Source organism: Acanthochromis polyacanthus, chromosome 13 (assembly GCF_021347895.1).
Source record: "Acanthochromis polyacanthus isolate Apoly-LR-REF ecotype Palm Island chromosome 13, KAUST_Apoly_ChrSc, whole genome shotgun sequence".
NCBI classification, from domain to species: Eukaryota; Metazoa; Chordata; class Actinopteri; family Pomacentridae; genus Acanthochromis; species Acanthochromis polyacanthus.
The window spans coordinates 12,876,792-12,893,568 of NC_067125.1; the positions used below are offsets into that span (position 1 = coordinate 12,876,792).

Consider the following 16,777-nt stretch of genomic DNA (forward strand, 5'->3'; position numbering starts at 1 on the left):
CAGTAGCCTACTTAATAAAGTCTATATCCATGTAAACATCATCTATAGACGGTTAAAGGTCCCATATTATGCTATTTTTCAGTCACGTCATATAGGTCTCAGAAACCCAAAAACATAGTATTTAAGTTTGTTCGCCCCAAAATCATCCTTTGTTCGGAGTTTCAGCGGTCGAAAAATTCACTCTCACCAGCCCTCCTCAGAACAGGCCTGCTTCCAGGTATGCAAATGAACGCATCTGTCCGCGCCCACTCCCCCTCCCCTCTCTGGGAGAGGACGCGCTCAGTGCTACATTGGTGTCAGAAGAGGGATGGCACTCGCCCGACTGCAGATGGAGGAAGAACTGAGGGAGCTCCAACAAGCTGTCACCGAGGGACTTGGGAGCAAACCCAAGAGCAGGGGTCAGCAACCTTTAACACTCAAAGAGCCATTTCGACCCATTTCCCACAGAAAACACCGGGAGCCGCAAAATCCTTTTAGCATTTAAAATGAAGACAACACTGCATATATCGCTTTTTTACCTCTAAGCCCTTGTCAATCAGTCGTGATTAATTAATTACAAAGCCTCTAATTAGATAGATTCATTTTTTTCATTTTTGTCTCTAGGGCAGGGGTCGGCAACCCACGGCTCCGGAGCTGCATGCAGCTCTTTCAGCCCTCTGTTGTGGCTCCCTGTAACTTTGGAAAATAAATTGTTCTGCCTTTCAGGCGCGTTTCAATGCATTTTAATATAGAGTTTTATTGTGAAATTATCGCTCTTATTTTGACGTGTCACTCCACTGGATGTGCTGCAGTTTTCCGCTGGGACATGAGAGCGCAAAGTTGATGCAGAGAAGATGGAGAAGCAACGCCTGTAGTTTCACATCATTTTGTACTCAAGAATGGCAAGCCTGTATATTAAAGCTCCACTCCAAGAAAGACACGACTGTCTTTGAGTCAAAAGTACTCATGAGTACTAAGGTCAATTATTCCAGACCAGACTGTCAACCAAGTAGCCCCGCCCCCTGGCTTTGCAACACTTTAACACTCTATAAAAATTCAATATTGATTTATTTTAAGATTGGCCACCTGATCTCTCATTATGACCATGAAAACTAACAAAAAAAATAACACACAGTCTAATGATTTTTTCCCATGACTGCATTTACTGTACTTACTTTTCATATCTCAGCATGTTATTTCATTTATTTATTTTAAGAAAATACCAAATGCAGATCTGACTTTTTGTATGTCACCATGGATTCAAGTCGGTAAAAAGAGATGAAAGAAATTATTTTCATGGCTTTCAGGAGCAGGTGACATCTCAGTGCACGTATATGTACTTCTTACATCACACCACTGATGACTCACAGTTTCCATGGGAGCAGCTCCTACAATTCAGGGCTATGTAAAGGTTTTGTATTGCAGGAAAACACAACCGTAACACGAGAATGAATTTGAAAAGATCCATGCTGAAAAAGTCTATCTTTTTGCACACATCGCTTTATTTAAATAGCTTAAAATTATGAAAAATACACCGTATAAACCACTTTAAATTTCACGTATGTGTGCATTGCTGGCAGTGCTGTCTGTCCTATGCACAAACACAAAAAAAACAGAAGAAGAACATACACATGCCACATGCATAAATCCATTGTGTCAATATACTTATATACTTGCACTATAAAACTTTCAAACTCAATGCCATCTACAACCAAAACAAACAACCACATAACAAGAACAGTTAGAAAATGTCATCAAAGTGAAAATGGGCAACAAAGCAGCTGCATGACAGAATACAGTATAACTGATCATTTTGGAGACGTTGCATTAAATTCATAGTCTTTGGCTGAAATACTTTGTTGTTGAACATCATCAATACAGGATTAAAACAGCCTGTGATGGTGATATTCAGTGGCAAAATACTGTCAAATGAAAATACTTTGTAAGGCTTTGCTGAAAAGCATTTAGATCCTAGCAGCAGTCCAGTGTAGTGCAGGTTGTGATGTAACAGAGAGACTTTCTCTGGAACATTAAGCTCTCAGTTGTGCCTCAGATGCTACCAGTTTCCTTCCAGTGTCCACTGTCCAGGAGCCTTTAGCTTCATCTGTGTTGTTTTTTTAAGGCACGTGTGTTTGGACGGCTGGCTCTCAGAAAAGAAACCATTTCCTCACCATTTACCAGAAGGTGGATTTATTCATTTTTTTCCCTGAATGTGGTTGGTCTGATATGGCAGCACAACAACTGAAGTGAACTGATAATATATAATGCAGGCGTCATTCCTCCATTGTGCGCAGCCTGTGTGGAAGTCAATTTCCCTCATCTTCTAGGGTAAATGCATTGCACCTTGAAGTGACTCACCAGCAGAGATCCTCCTCTCATCTGTGTGGCTCTATAAGGTCTGCAGTGTTACTATAAGATGGCGCCTCAGGACTGAATTGCACTCATAAATTAGGGATCAGCTTTCAGACGTCGAACCAAACCTTCAAACAAAACTGTGACGTGTGCAGGCAGTCATTGCTGGCTTTCCATTAACTTGCACAATCTTGATAACACTGGCCTTAAACAATCGAGGATAAAATGTCAAAACCACACGATATCCCAAAACACCTACTGGACGTCTTCAGGGCAGCAGTGACTAGCTCTCTGTTTAAGGCCCTGCAGACTGTGCTAACCTGTAGAACTGTCAGGAGGCATAATGGTGACTTTGCCCGAGGTTTTACCACGGGTTTCAAGCTCCCTGCTGTTTTCTGGGTGAGGTTGCGGTGATACAGCACAGCTCTGGTCTGGTCTGGTGGTGAGAAGGCCGGACGACGGCGCCTCTGTGCTCTCAGCAGCTTGTAGCTTGTTGGTGTCACCTGTGGAAAAACTCTCTGGTTGGGTGATAGAATCTGGAGAAGATGGGTTTAGAAAATCCTGCTGGATTTTCAGGTCGGGGTAGCTGCCGGACTCGGCCATGACTCGATATACATGCTCCCAGGTCGTCCTGTCATTCTGGTTGAGGCTGGGGCTGCTGGCGGCCTGGCACAGCAGCTCTGTGTGCTGACGCAGCTGAGCAATGTCCCGCTCTGTGGTGGTGTTTTGGCGCAGCAGCTCCTTTGTGTGCAACGTTATGTCCAACAGACCCGACTGTCTAAGGATTTCTAATGTGTTGAGGAAACGGCGTTGGCGAAAACTAGCACCACTGTTTTTATGAAGTCCTCTGGCTGAGATTAAGAAGGGGTTGGTGTGCAGACTGGACATGGATGGTGAGCCCTGACTGGTGGAAGCGTTAGTGGGGCTGGAGGAGGACAGATTATCTCTGGTTGAAGAGGAACATGGGAGTCCAGAAGGGGAGAATTTTGGTTGTTTATGAAGGTGTTGCTCGGGTAAACCCGTGGTCACAGGTGTGTCATCGCTGTTTTGTTCTGTGCACACCCTCTTGCTCAGATTCTGGCTTTCATGTTTCGATGACGATTTATCAGGCGGCTTCTTGCTGGAATGTGGCGCAATGCGGGGATAGGAATTAAGAATAGGCAGGTAGGTACTATTTACTTTCTTCCCTGTGATGTTGGACTTCCGGGAGAAAGGCTTGTGGAGATGGACGGCGACTGGTAACAAGGTAGGCTGCTGTAACAGGACCACATGAGGAGAACCAGAACTGCTGATCTCCCTCATACCGTTTCTCCAGAGCAGCTGATCTCTTCTCTGGATCACGCCTGGCTGCTGAGACAAGAAGCAAGACAAAAGACCTCATGACCAATAAGAAAACAACGAGCAGTACTGGAGCATCACACAGTAGATTCCTTACATTTGGTTCCACAAGAAAGTCAAAAAAGTTGTAGGAGCTTAAATACTTTTAAGTTAGTGCGGTAACTTGAGTTATGGGGAAAGTGGGCGTGGCTAAGTAGACAGTTGTCAGGCATAGAGAGGGGAGCCCCACAGTGTTTAGACCTCTGTTTTCTTATTTTTTTGGATTGCTTTGGAATATTTTTTGGATTTTAGAGAAAGAATTATTTTTGTACATTGTATTTTTGTTGTTTGACGTTTTGAGTAAACAGTACAACTTTCACAAATGGCCCAGTGGATTTTTTCTGGAATGTGGTACATGGAGAGGGGAATGTTCAGAGCGTCAAGCTGTCGGCTTCTTTAACTGGAACCTACATAAGTGTTTGTCCATTCCCTTCCCCAGTGTCTGCAGCAACTCCTCTTTACCTGCTGAAACTCTGTGTCCTTGATGTTGCATACGGGTGGCTGGTCATGGCCTTTTGTTGTCAGTGCAGGCTTCCCAGTATTCCTATGCCCAACTTCTTGATTTTGGCCTGGTTGCGAAGTTTCTGCGTGTTCACCAACTCTGGATGGGCTTTTGTTCCTCCGCTGGCCCTCCACATCTGTCTGTTGCCAGTCTGAACCATCTGCAGAGAAGACGGTGAAACAGAAAGAACTGAGACGAGATGATAATGACATTGTAGCATTTTTTCCAAACACCGCATCAAGATAAAATATGCAAACATTGACTTCATTTTCACAAAAGGAACAAAAGGAGGAACAGAAATGTTTTTGTTGTACTTAAATTACCGATCAAAAGTTTGGGGTCACTTAGAAATGTGTTTATTTTTTAGAGAAAATCATTTTTTTCAGTAAAGATAACATTAATCAGAAATACAGTCTAGACATTGTTAATGTGGTAAATGACTATTCTAGCTGGAAACAGCTGATTTTTAATGGAATATCTACATAGGGGTACAGAGGAACATTTCCACCAACCATCACTCCTGTGTTCTAATGCTACATTGTGTTAGCTAATGGTGTTGAAAGGCTCATGGATGATTAGGAAATCCTTGTGCAGTTATGTTCGCACATGAATAAAAGTGTCATGGAAAACATAAAATTGTCTGGGTGACTCCAAACTTTTGAACGATAGTGTCCTATTTCCACTACTTTTATAAATTCCCTCGTAGTATTAGAACTCCAACACATTCTTCATGTTTCTGTTCTTTCGATCTGAAAGGACTTTCAGCTTTGATTTCAGGGTGTTCACGTCGAAACTGAGTTGGCATTGTAGCACATCCAGAGGGTTATACCGCAAAGCAAGTGTGTCATACCTAAGCTTTCTTTATTTAAGCTCGTTCGACAAAACCTAAAACCACAGTCAGAGATAATGGGCATCATGACGGTGGCTATCAACTTTTTTTTTGTTAAACAGGCTTTCTGCTTTGGACTCTTTGCATAATCACATAAAAGAGGGTGTTGAACGTCATGTCACTCTTCTTAAGAATGAAATGAACCGATTATGTGCACTCAGAGGAACAGGTTATTATAATGGAATATAAAAATTAATTACGTGAAAAGCGCAGCTACTGCAAATGATGCAAGACAGGAAGGCTGGTAGAAAACTGTTGCTCTTGTGTCGATATATTCATTATATCGATTAATGCAGCTGTTTGTTTCTACCATGACAGCTGCACATTAGAACTGATCAACTTTAAACTTCACACATTTAAAGATAATATTGAAAAAGTGCATTTAGTTTTGACACTACCTCATCATGAAGGATATGTGGAAATAATTTTAAGCAAAACAGTTTTTATGATTCATTTTAGGTAAAATTAAAGATATTGATTAAATATTCTTTATAATAAATGCCAGCAGAATAATATACTTTCTAATCTGTGTTCTATAAGCTGAAACATCAGCAGTGTAAAAAGGACTGGGCAGGGAATCCAGGGCTCCAGACTGCAACCAAAATGGTCACATTTGCAACCTTTTTTTTCTAGAGTGTGAGAGTTAAAATTTAAAGTGCCTGCGCATGCTGATCATTAAGCTGTACTTGTGTTGCTCTAACCACTACAGGCAGCTACTGTGTTAACCACAGTGGTGGAAAGTAGTACTTTTATCACTTTGGTGTACTGCGGTATTTACAGAGAAAAGACCACATGTAGAAAAAAAATCACTTGGTTATAGATTGGGCAAATATTACATCAGAACGCCCTGATTTGCTCTCTTCAGGGTCACTTCTGGTCACACCTGTCTGAGCACCACAGCAGCAGCTACCCAGTGTGAGGCGTTTAGGGAACATCGGTAAATTGTGGTGTCGACTGATAAGCAGATGTTCAGCAAGTGATGCGTTTTGCCTGTAAAAAGGTGGGAGGTGCGACCAAATGAGAAAGTTGGTTACACTGGTGCTGCCAGTGAAAAATTTAGTCTGAAACGTTGAACCAAATCAGAACCAAACATAGAAACATATTTATGTAATTTCTGCATTACCAACTGAATACAAGCAGGTTCCATGGCGATGGATACCCTGAGTGATATTGTAACTGTTTTGCCCTCAGCTGATGATCTGTGTTATAGAAAATATCATTGGGAAAAGAAGTGGTAAATAGCCAATTTAAATTCGAAACGTGGATCATAAACTCTAGCCAGTTTCGGCCACCTTTGTGACACTGAAAATTCTGGCTTTAGGCTCAACATACCTTGCCAACTCACTAGTCTGGCCATCAGACTAGTGTAGACGATGCAGCAGGATAAGCATTTTAAGTAATGAAAGTGATTTTATGATGTAACACTGAGATGCTCTGATCTGGCAAAGTCAGGGAGCAGATCTTATCCCAGCTTGGCAGATAGATCATTAAGGGTCACCGACTTAAAAGACGCACATTTGAAAAATCAATAGCGGTGTAAATGTACAGTCTAGTTAGAAAGTTTTTACTGTTTTACCGTGCCATCACAGCTATTTCCAACAAGGAACTGCAGCTGCTCTCTTCACAGATACCACACTCCTTTGACAAAAACAGTAATTTTATCTTTTAGAACACTAAAGTTGTTAGCCTGTTGTTGTGCTACTTTGGTGTCATACAATGCTGGTTCAGATCCAAACTAATATGTCAAAACACTAATTATACAATAACATATACAAACTAACCAATCAAGGGTGCGGTGGACCAGCAACACAGGCTGTATGCAGGCAAAATACGGTAATTGTGTCAACAGATTGTGATGGTTCTGAAGGGAGACAGAGGGAGATGTCTAATGGCAAGGAACAGTAGTGAAAGGATCGTTAATGTAATATCCACGTAAACTAATATTGATTTTTTTTCAGGTGGCTTAAATATGCTTTGTTGCCGCCCTTGCCTAAAGGCGTCTGTGCTGAAACCTGGCCGCTTCTCTAAACTACAGGCACGTTGCCATCTATTGTATTTAATACACTGACTGTCAATAAGCACCACATACAGTTCTACTTTGAGCAAACGGAAATATCCTTTCAAGAAAGCAGCAAAGAATCTGACACCAAATAATAGAGAAGTTAACATTAGTGAGTTTATCTGGTCTTTCTTCAGATAGCTTCTGCCTCTAAAGCTGGGGAGTTTCAAACAAAAGTGGTTACACTTCCTATAACCTTAATGAAACTAGACATGAATGTTAGCACAGTGTCTTTTTTATACGTCTATTTTAGATTTAAAATCCAAGAAAATGAATTACCTGTTTAGTATGCACTCTTTGTCCCGTTGGGATTTCACAATTGTCAGTGCCTGCACTAACTTGCACTGAAAATATGGGAGTGCATGGGAAACTTGGGATTAACTGTTTACCACATTAACTTCAACTCACCAGAATAGCCAGAGTCTTTCTCTGAGCTGCAGCGGGAGCCTCTTCTGCTGGAATCGTCCGAGTCTTTAGTCCCACGAAGCGCCAGAAGAGTTGAACTGTTGCTCTTATCTTTAGCATTCTTGCTGGACGTAGCACAAGGACTGTGCTCACTCAAGCGGGGCTCTTCCTTCGGCATACTGGACCCTAATAAGAACATACGTGATATTTAGACTGCCTCCAAATGTCAAAAAAATGCCAGCTAAAAGAAAAGGCCTGTGAGAGACTTTGCCTGCCAGGAGAGGACACAGCTCCTAAGGACTCTTGGGTAGGGCTCCTCTTGATAGTGGGCAGTCTCTAATTACATTTGCCTCAATCCTCATTGCTTTGTGCATTTGATTGCACAACAGCTTTCTACCATTTTAGCAGGATTTCCAGTGAATCCACTAAAGCCCACAGTTGCCTTTGGGGTTGTAACCGTGGCAACTTGTGCATTATGACATAATTTGCATAGTATCTCTTCATACTCCACAACAGTATGTACAGGTTCATATTTGTAGTAGTTAAGTCTTCACTTTAGGGGCGTACGTATACAATGTAGTGAGCAAAATGTGTGTGCATACTTTGAGACCTGCACATATTTATATATGTGGAAAGCAAAGGGCAATTTAAGACAGCGCCAAGATCTACTATTATGTATACATTTTGTTGAAAGTCTTGCAAAATATGTAGCAAAAACCTTAAATAAGCCAACCTTTCTTACTGTTTACATGTGTGCCCACACTGTATTTAAACAGAGCCGAGCAAACAGTCACTGCATGGGTTGCTTTGGGTCTGTAGAGATATCTAACCTGCTAATCTGTTTACACCAGTACAGTGCTGTCATTCCAGGTAACAGACAGGGAAATATCTTCAACTTTTTATGAAATTGCCACAGCTTGCAGAGTTAAACATCAATCTATTCCTCTCTCTTTAACATGCAATCAATCATGCAACAAAAATCCACATACTGACACATGGCAAATTAAACTCCCTCTCCAGTCAATCATTAAACCACTTAAGACTCATTTTGACATGTCAGAGTTGTTCCATGGAAATAATCCCTTTCCACCTTAAAACAATAAGATGTAACTCTACACCACTGCTTCTTGTAAGGTCTACAAAGTCAATGCTAGCTTGTGGAGTCTGAGGGACTCAGTGGACATTTTGGGGAACAGGATCATAAAAGAACACATTTATACATGCGTCCATCCAGTGCATCATGGAGCAGATCGTCTGTGGCACCACGCCGTTTGAAGGGATTTCTTAGAGGATAAATGTGGAGTTGTGCACATTCTAGTACCAGGCTGTGGCAGTGCCTGACAAGCTTGTTCTCGTCTTTCTCGTGTCATTTGAAAAAAGTTGTACTTTAAAATTGCCTTTTATTGTCAGCAGTCAAAGCAGTAACTGTGTCCCGGTCACGCTATCTGATCATGGTCCTTCAAGCCACACCCAGCAAGGATGTGAATTAACTCAGTGGTTGTGAATTTGCCACCAGTTGAACAACTGAAACACTTCTGGTGCAGTTGGCTAAATTTAACCCCTTACTAACAATACTAAGAGGTTTTATAAACTGTAGACTTTCTCTAAGTCAAAGCAGAAAACTATTTTGCATGCTGCATCTAGATTTCTGTTTAAATTAGAGAAAATGTTTCAACATTTGTTCTTCCTCATGATATGTAATCAACAAGAAGAAAACGGAGTCTGATACTCAGAAAACGCTATCAGATCCAATAATCTGCCTCTACTTTTGCTACTTCCAGTTCCAGAAACTGCAGCTACAATTTGATAATCCAACGGCTGTCTCGTGTCCTCTAGGAAGAGATGGGGGTCATTGCTTTACCTGCTGGTCAAAGTACAAATCCAAAAGCACACAGCCGCTGGGCTTAATACGTGAGGGGGAAATTATTGGCTGGACTAACTCATGCAGCTGACCATGAATGACATTACCTACTCCTCTGAGAGTTCTCAAACCTGCTATAAGAGGAGTTATGCAGATAAGGACACAGGAATGAACAAAGCAGCCTTGCTCTTCAGATTAACAATCCACATTGTAGCAGATTGTGAGGAAGAAATGCATCAGTTGTCGACCTTTTATCGTTTGAAGAGAACCTGAATACTATACTGGGAGAATTTAAAACCCACTACTTTGCTAAATCGAGTGAGCTCAGCTGAGGAGCTGCTGGTGATACTTTGGGGTCCAGAGGTTCCGTGAAGGCAGCACATCTCATAGTGATCTGATCAGCTGCACCCTTCCTCCCTCTGTTATGTAACACTCAACTTTCAGTACAGTCCGGCCCTCTCCAACACACACTTCCTCTCGCACTGCTCGTAAGCACACATAGAAAGAAAACACGATGTTCATACTGGTCGACATTTGCACCGCATTTAACTCGTTAAATGCCGGACGCACGTGTGCATAAAAGTTATAAAGGAGTGACAGCGAGAAGAGAAAAAATACATGGAGGTCTGGTTATATCACGTCTGTTTTAAAGCTAGCAGATTTATCAGCGCTCCTGCCTAAATGGGAAAACTTACCTTTAAATATTCTCAGTGGACGGCTGTTTTCTCCTGCTGCTCTGCTTCAAGCCGCCGAGAAATGCTAAAGTTAACCAGCAGCAACATGCCTTAACTGTTTTCTGTCCAAGCTTCGGCACAAATTGATTTAATTTCGAGTTTTTGTCAAATACGCCGAGTGATAATACCTCAGAGAAAACGGGTTGAGATTCGGCTGCGTCCGTCGAGCTAGCTAAGCTAACAAAGCCAGCTGATTTCAAAATAAGACTCGCCACTAAAAGAGATTCAAAAACACGATTTCATAAACAACAACGTCTGTTACAGCAACACGTAGGGCAATTTAGAGTCACTGCATTTATTTTCTATTCTTCGCTCCGTACTTACCGGTATGTACATTCAGGAGTGCCGGCTGCCACGCTTTTGTTTTGAAACCCAGACAGCTGATTCTGGCTAGCTTGACGCCGCCGATTGATTTGCCGATTAAATAAAGTGAGAAAACATAATCGGTATCCACACCGACGTATTCGAATCTGTGCACAAGAAAGAGACAGAAACCGAGGAGTCCACCGGCAGCACCATTAAGATTATGCTTCACAAGTATCTGAACCCAGTGCAGCCGTCTGTTGGAACAACGAGCAGACACAATAAAAACGACAACTCAGCGCCCATTGGTCCGTGACGTAGCTACGACAGCCAATCAGATATCAGTGCACGTGTTCCAGCGGTGATACAGGGACTCCGTGAGGGGAGAAAAAAAAGTCAGGACACAATGTTTTAGGCAAAACTCACGTTCAGGATTTACATTTTCTATAGGATCCACCAAATGACACAGCCGGCTGAGACATTCACAGGAACTTGATGTGCGCAGCGGGCCTGGCTGGCGCACCGTGTACAAGAAAGTTGTGCAATCAATGTAATGAAAGTTTGAATAAGCAATCGAGAGTTAACTTAATTGGGGCGGATGTAGGACAAGAGACACAATGTACAAAAATGACTGTTTGCACACGTGCATTAGTTTCTCTGCATTTCTTGAGCAATGCCTGATGTGAAGTTATGCCGTTGCAGCTGTCCCAAAGTGACTCCTGTGGGTCAATCAGTTGGTGTGCCTCTGCTGGTGAAAAGGAACAGCCAGTGACACAGATATGCAGTCAGGAGGTGTTTCTGCCCTAATAATGTAATGTGCAGTCACAGCCTGCTGGACTTCAAGCAGGAGTTGCACACATTTGTGTAAAATAAACAAAATCTCAAGATTCTGCAGCAGACACTTTATTTTTACATTAAAACTTCCTCAAATCATTTGATAGACAGCCCACATCCTCTCGACAAATGACAAAACAAGGACACAATTCAAATATTTTCTAAACTGGCTGCAAGATAAGATCATAAAACAGGTGTTGGCTAAATCACATGCATGCAAAGTGCATGCCATTCATGCCTGGCATCAAATCTTTCATACTTCTTCCTCAAACTTTTACGCTAGAGCTCCTCAGGATCCACGACCAAGAACATAATGCCTTGGCCAGAGGGTTGACCTCAAAGGAGTCAAGGTGTCATTTGATGTGTATATCTCGGAACACAGATATATAATTAAGTTCATTTCAAGTCAACTTGGTAAAGTGCATACACCCAGCAGACCAGGGGCGTTCTTCAGAGCCGGGTGTCTACTGACATGCAAGGTCTCTGGGGAGGAGAATTTAATAAAAGTAGCACAGATCTCCCGCGTGTGGGCCTTGGCTGCAGCACTGGCTAGAATATGCATGACCCTCAGTAGAATGGTTTCACTGAAAAAACAAAACAAAAAAACAATGCATATATATATGTCAAATTTACTGGCAAGATAAATGTTGATCAATTAAAAAATACACTTAACCCTCATGAGCACACCTGAGGTCCATGCATATTTTTTTTATTTACAAGTTGTATTTTTCAGTCCCTTTAAGTAGTTCTCACCCACATAGTTGCCATCACATACATCAGGGCTTATTTGATTCCAACCAGGTTTGTGGTGTACATATTGAAAAATCATTTGGGGTACATGCAGACCCCAGCCAGACTGTGCATCTTATTTATGCATGTTTGTGTTATGTTGCTCTTGTGATGACTGCTTCAGTTGCTTTGCGTTTCATTTCAATTTAGGAGCCCTTACACCAATACAAGTTTGTAATCATCAATAGTTTATTAATATTTCATTGTTCCTTTGATATTTGTATTTATAAACGACACACGTTTTAGGAAAATATACATTGAGAGGATATGGACAAGTACAGAAATATGAAACGGATGAAATACTACTGGGGTCCAGCTGGATTCCCAGTGTACGGATTATTAGGTTTTGCCACGTGTACTGATGAGGGTTAAGCAGCAAAGTGCTGTATTTGTGAAGCAATAAGCCAAGAGTGGCCAGCGTTCTGTGACTACAGTGCTGATACCGCGATGGGAAATCTCTGAAAAGGTTCTGTTGCCTACCTGCCGGCATGGATGCTGGAGGCCAGACACCAGGCAGCCTCCCCCTCTGGTGTCGGAGGTTCCTGCAGGACTTGGCGAGCCAAGCAGAGGGCCGCTCCAGCCAGCTGTGCAGGCACAAACATCACACACTGGCCCTCCAGAAGAGACAGCTCCAGCAGATACCGAGCCATCCACACCACCTAGTGAGACAATCAAGTGGGATGACACTCTATACCTCACTGATCTAGATGGAACAAAAAAAAAAGTGGACAAAAACAGCGTAGATCTACCATAGCGCTACAACGAGCGATGGAGGCAAATAGAAGGAGAAAATGTAGTGGAGGACAGTAGGACAGATCAAACTTGAGCCCGCAGAGGACTTTTCGCTCCATCCGCAGCAGCTGATGCTTGGTGTAGGTGTGGTCCATCAAGTAGCAGAGTCCAGACACCTTGAAGAAGAACAACGTGGAAAAACTGACTTCTTAAAGATAGCAGCTATTCCTGGTACAAGCTTTGGTGCTGCCTGTGGATAGCCAGCCATAAAACCATCAAAAAATGCAATTACTGAAGAATGTTAGCACACTGTAACTGTATAGTATGTGAGGGCTGAGCCAGTGTACCTCAGGGAGGAGAGTCTCTTCCTTCTTTGCTGCAAGGAAGAGGCAAACCATGCCGACAAGCTGGAGGTTGGCCGTGGTCACCTTGATCTGTCGCAGGGAGCAGTTGAGGAGGTGTATGGCCAGGTAGAGAGTCTCTTCTTGGAAATTCATCATCTCCTGGTAGGAAATGAATGGGACATTCAAAGCTGGCAGAGATGGTTAGAACCCCACCCTCAGATTAAATCTAAAGGAATAGTTTGTAAATATCGGTAAGATTTCAGTAGATCTGCTAATTCACCTGAGAGTTGGTTAAGATGGTCGACACTACACTACCAAAAGTATGATGCATGCAAGTTAAAGTGAGCCGCCACTTAGTTTAGCCTATTTTTTGGACAAGTTAGGAAAGTCATAGCAGCTGGCCAAAAGACTTTAAATGCTACATGTTAGTTTTGTAACTACAACAGGTTATATGTTATTTAGTATGCTTTACGGGTGCTGAACAGTGCCCTTTGCTACCTTTGGACGTATAGATCCATACCTGTGCAGAAGAGAACAACCTGATGTTACCTTAGATGGCAATACACTTTCTTACACTGAGTCCAAATGAAACTAGTGCACTTAAATTAGGTCAGTTTACGAACATGAGGAAGGTCAATGTTTCAAAGGGAGGGATCAACATGCACTCAGCCAGAAAACAGAAACTTAGATTACAACACACAAAGGATGTGACTTCAATGTCTGATGGGGATGCCATTACTCCACTATAGCTTTACATCACAGCTAGTGGTTTGGTGATACATTAATGCTATATTCATGCTCCAAATCTTGCATATTATGCCTTCAAGTAAAGAGAAACATTTGATTTAATTGGAGACTCACATGAACTTGAACGATCCAGTCAACCAGGATGGCTCGAGTGACATCAGTGAAATGCCGGGGGAGGTCAGCGTTGGGAAAAGAGTTCCAAGTTTGACTTCTCTACAGAGCAAACACAGAAAACAGGAGGCACACTAAACAATTAACGAACTACAGTGCAGTTATACGATTAATAACTTTGCTAGGTTGGCTCATATAGGATTTGTGAAGTCCTCATGTAGCGTATTTTCAGGACAATGATAGTTTAGTTATTGATGATGTCTCACCATCATGTCTAAGAACATCTCCCAGGCGTACGTCCGGTCCAGTGTGAGCCCCAGTTTCTCCAGTGCCATCTCTACTTCATGTCGCAGCAAGCTGGGAACTAACGCCTGGAAGCTGTGAAGACCCTGCAGCCCATGAGGGTAAAGCAGCACAGGCTCTTCCACACACCCATCTGCCACACAGGGCAGAAAAAGAGGACAAGACGGAAAAACAACCCCCAAAAACATGCAATCAGACTGGTTTTTGCTATTCACTTCAAGTTCAAAGTTATCTCGGATTTACATGAGCACTGAAAACATATAACCCTTAATTCTACACTGAAGAAATCTCAACTTTTGAAATCAAAATATAGGTTTAATTTTAAGATTTTCCGTATGCTAGCCACTTAGGAGCAACTGTGATATTATGTTGCATTTATCTGAGATTCACTGATGTGAAAAGATTTAAATTCTTATTTTTTATTCCACTACCTGCTGAGCACTTCCCACTGTCTTCGTGGAACCCCATGATGATGCTTTCACTGGTTGTTAACCTCCTTTCCTGCAAACAGACAACACCTCAAACATCAGAGTGAAATGTGCCTGGAAGATTTTTATAGTGACAAAAAATATGGCAGGGGTCCCAAATTAAGTTTCTGTTTCTACAAAAGAAAGTTCATTCAAATTCTGTCAGTCTTCCTCTAACCAATTAGCCATCACCTGGAAAAAGAATTAATACAAGAGCTGAGATCAGAGAGACACTGAGGCAGGATTTGATTGAAGTTGAGAAGCAGGACAGGAGCCATACCCATCTGCGGTCTAGTTCCATTTTGACCTGGTCCATCCTGGGCTCCTCTACTTCCACAGCCTGCCAGCGATCTTGAGGCCCACAGGCATTCGCCCAAGCTCTTAATGGTGCTCGTCTCTCATCCGCCTGGAGGGACAACAGACCATCAGACACTTCTGTGATACTGGACAATAAAAGAAGGCCTCCCCATTTCCAAACACAACTGAGGTAAAAAAAAAAAAAAAAATCTAATGCCCTTCATTAGTGTTGCAAGTGGCGACTTTTGATGATCTGTATGACAATCAGTGGACAGTGAGGCCTGTGAATGGATTTGCTTCAGTAGTCGTGCTGGTGGTGACCAAAGTCCTGCCCCAAAGACGGCAATCAAGCAGTTAACACCTGGGACCATGGCAGGTGAATGCAATTACTGTCCTGATAATACCTAAAAATGGTGCAGCCCTGTATGTGGAGTGACTAAATAAGAAAAAAAAAAACTAAAAAATGTTGTTGTCAAACACAAGCAAGACTTGGATTGGGGAAGAAAAAAAAAATCAAAGCATTACCTCAAGAACTATGTGATTGCTGAGAAGAAGGTTGCTTTTTCTCTTCAGTTAACACCCTCTTTCACCATCATTTAGAAAATAACTAACACATTAAGGGTTAAGGCAGAAATACTGTATGTTCTTTACCAGCGCTTGGCTTTATTATATTTGATTGAGTTTCACACACCGAGCTAACGCCCACCTTCTTGTGTAAGTCCAGCAGAGGCTTGGAGTCGCAGAACCCAGTCCTGGCCATGGTCACAGCCGGAGACAGAGTTCCCGTGCCGGGCCGCTGCAGCTACTTATCACGGGGGTCGGAGGAGGACTGGAGCAGAGAGGAGCCATGCTGACCGGAGGGCCGCTAATAAAGACAGCTGGGGCCACACTGATTGGGGCGGGGACACCGGTGTCAAGGTGGAACCACAGACTGCATCTACCGGTCAGCACCCCAAAGCAAATAAATTAACCGAGTTCTGCACAATGTCAGCAACGGGTAAGTATTAAACGAACTTTTACGCTGAAATTCAGTTTTATTGATGAAAGGGAAGCAGTTTGCTCTGTAATTTATTACATTGACTCTGTAAACTGCAATAACTAACAAAAAATGTTACCTGCTACTGTGGCATGGCTTTAAATAACTTCTGAACGTTCTTATGCTTAACTTAAAGTAATAAATTATAAACTGACTCCCAATTTAAAAGGGTGGACTTTTGTCAACTTCCATTTTGGTTTGAATGAGAGATAATGTTAAATAACACACAGTGGAACCTCAAATAAGAGATAGGTCATCAGCTTTCCAACAAGGTGTACAAATACTGTGATCAAGAGTCAAAAATATGTTTTTATTAATTAAACCGCTAACATGAATCTCTGAGAAACATTATCTCCCTAAGTAATTGCCTAAATGCTGTTTCAAAGCCTTTCAGACAGATTATAGAATATATTTTTGTTGTAGAAACAAACAATATTTTCAATTAAATGTACATTTTTGACCTGAACCTGTCCTCTTTTGGGATTTTACACAAAAATATAAGCTTTCGGCTTTAAAAAAAAATTATACAGGTCATTTAAAACCTATGTTAAACTTGAGAATCTAAATTCACTGCTATTCAGGTGAAATTTCCTAATTTTCTCAAACTTCATCAAAGGCATGGACTGCTTACAGATACATGTGCAAATAACACATAA

The 16,777-nt window shown here is 42.0% G+C and overlaps 2 protein-coding genes across 4 annotated transcripts; both read right to left on the reverse strand.

Moving 5' to 3' along the window:
* Nucleotides 1-1,461: 1,461 nt before the first annotated feature.
* On the reverse strand, nt 1,462-10,753 carry LOC110968478 (CLOCK-interacting pacemaker-like). 3 transcript variants are annotated; one of them, XM_022218371.2, is made up of 4 exons: nt 10,483-10,753; nt 7,567-7,749; nt 4,171-4,370; nt 1,462-3,678 (listed from the first exon to the last, which is right to left on the reverse strand). In XM_022218371.2, exons 2-4 carry the CDS (start codon nt 7,739-7,741, stop codon nt 2,647-2,649), a joined length of 1,407 nt encoding a protein of 468 aa, XP_022074063.2. In that variant the 5' UTR covers nt 7,742-7,749; nt 10,483-10,753; the 3' UTR covers nt 1,462-2,646. The 3 variants fall into 3 exon arrangements, with proteins under 3 accessions (XP_022074063.2, XP_022074061.2, XP_022074062.2); XM_022218369.2 differs by having other exon boundaries at nt 1,462-3,681; XM_022218370.2 differs by lacking the exon at nt 10,483-10,753 and adding an exon at nt 10,120-10,436 and having other exon boundaries at nt 1,462-3,681.
* A 595-nt stretch (nt 10,754-11,348) lies between these two features.
* On the reverse strand, nt 11,349-16,711 carry ccnp (cyclin P). Its single transcript, XM_022218377.2, has 9 exons — nt 15,792-16,711; nt 15,069-15,194; nt 14,753-14,822; nt 14,285-14,454; nt 14,022-14,120; nt 13,164-13,319; nt 12,834-12,992; nt 12,565-12,743; nt 11,349-11,879 (listed from the first exon to the last, which is right to left on the reverse strand). The coding sequence occupies exons 1-9, from the start codon at nt 15,843-15,845 to the stop codon at nt 11,702-11,704; spliced, it is 1,191 nt and encodes a 396-aa protein (XP_022074069.2). The 5' UTR covers nt 15,846-16,711; the 3' UTR covers nt 11,349-11,701.
* Between the last annotated feature and the right edge of the window lie 66 nt (nt 16,712-16,777).